Source organism: Myotis davidii, unplaced genomic scaffold (genome assembly GCF_000327345.1).
Source record: "Myotis davidii unplaced genomic scaffold, ASM32734v1 scaffold826, whole genome shotgun sequence".
In the NCBI taxonomy this organism is placed as follows: Eukaryota; Metazoa; Chordata; class Mammalia; order Chiroptera; family Vespertilionidae; genus Myotis; species Myotis davidii.
This window is the reverse complement of record NW_006297142.1, coordinates 505635-506605: the sequence shown is the minus strand read 5'-3', so window position 1 is coordinate 506605 and position 971 is coordinate 505635. Positions and strand designations below refer to the sequence as shown.

At 69.0% G+C, this 971-nt stretch overlaps 1 protein-coding gene across 1 annotated transcript in view; it reads right to left on the bottom strand.

The window, feature by feature from the left end:
- Positions 1–971, bottom strand: part of MYRF (myelin regulatory factor) — a 19844-nt gene that overhangs the window by 6761 nt on the left and 12112 nt on the right. Inside the window, 2 exon segments of the mRNA XM_015569811.1 lie at positions 125–257; positions 732–843. Of these exon segments, the coding sequence (XP_015425297.1) occupies positions 125–257; positions 732–843 (245 nt within the window).

The window sequence follows — 971 nt, the reverse complement described above, 5'->3', positions numbered from 1 at the left end:
CCAGAGCCCAGCCCCACGCCCCCAGCTCCCCGTCCGCCCTCCGAGGGATGAGAGGGCTGGGCTGCTCCCTCTGCACTGGTGCCCAGCCTCCTTGGAGGGGTGACCTGCCCCTCTGCCCGGGCGCCCCAGGCTCCCCTGGCTGCCCACCTTGTTCACCACCAGAAAGTTCTCGATGGTCCTCCCATTGGCAAAGACCACAGCACCCGCGTCCTTCACGGCCTCGGGCAGCACCTCCTTCACTTCCTGGGCGATGACCCCTGGGGAGGGACGAGCCAGGTGTGTGTGGAGCCGAGGGGTGGTGGGGGGACCTAGTGGAAGGGGGCTGGGGCGGCGGGCGCAGTTCCGGGCGCTAGAGATCTGGGCTCCCAGGAGCCTCGAAGCAGGGGTGCCACAGGCTGTGTTCACAGGGTGGCAGTTCCAGGGCCAAGATGTGGGGCTCCCCTGGCTGGGGGAGGGGCGAGTCCCTGGGAGTAAGAATCCCAGGGTAGCGGGTAGGGACCCCGGGGGGGTGAAGGCAGGGTTCATCCAGGGCAGAGGGGTGAGGATCCCCGGGCACGATTCCCCGACTTCCAGTGTCCAGGCCTGAGGCCCCGGGGCTGAGGGAGATTCCCGGAGTCCAGGGGAGGGTTCCCGGAGGGGTTCCCGGGTGGAGGTTTCTAGAAGACGCGCGCAGCATTACCAGGGGACGGGGCAGCGTTCCCGGGTCCCCGACTCCAGCCTCAGGGCCTTACCCGTCTCTGGCGCCGAGGCCTCGATGCCCGCGGTGGCGGCGAACTCGGGCTTGTATCTGTAGTGCACCAGGCGCATGCGCGAGATCCTCTTCAGCTGCTCCGTGGTGTCCACCTGCGGGAGCCGGGCCTGAGCCGGAACCCCTCCCTCCTGGCCATCGGGAGCGCCCCGAGACCAAGAGGCTGCAGGGTGGAGGGGAGACCCTGCTTCCGGGATCCCTGGGTCCTGAGATCCAGGCTCAG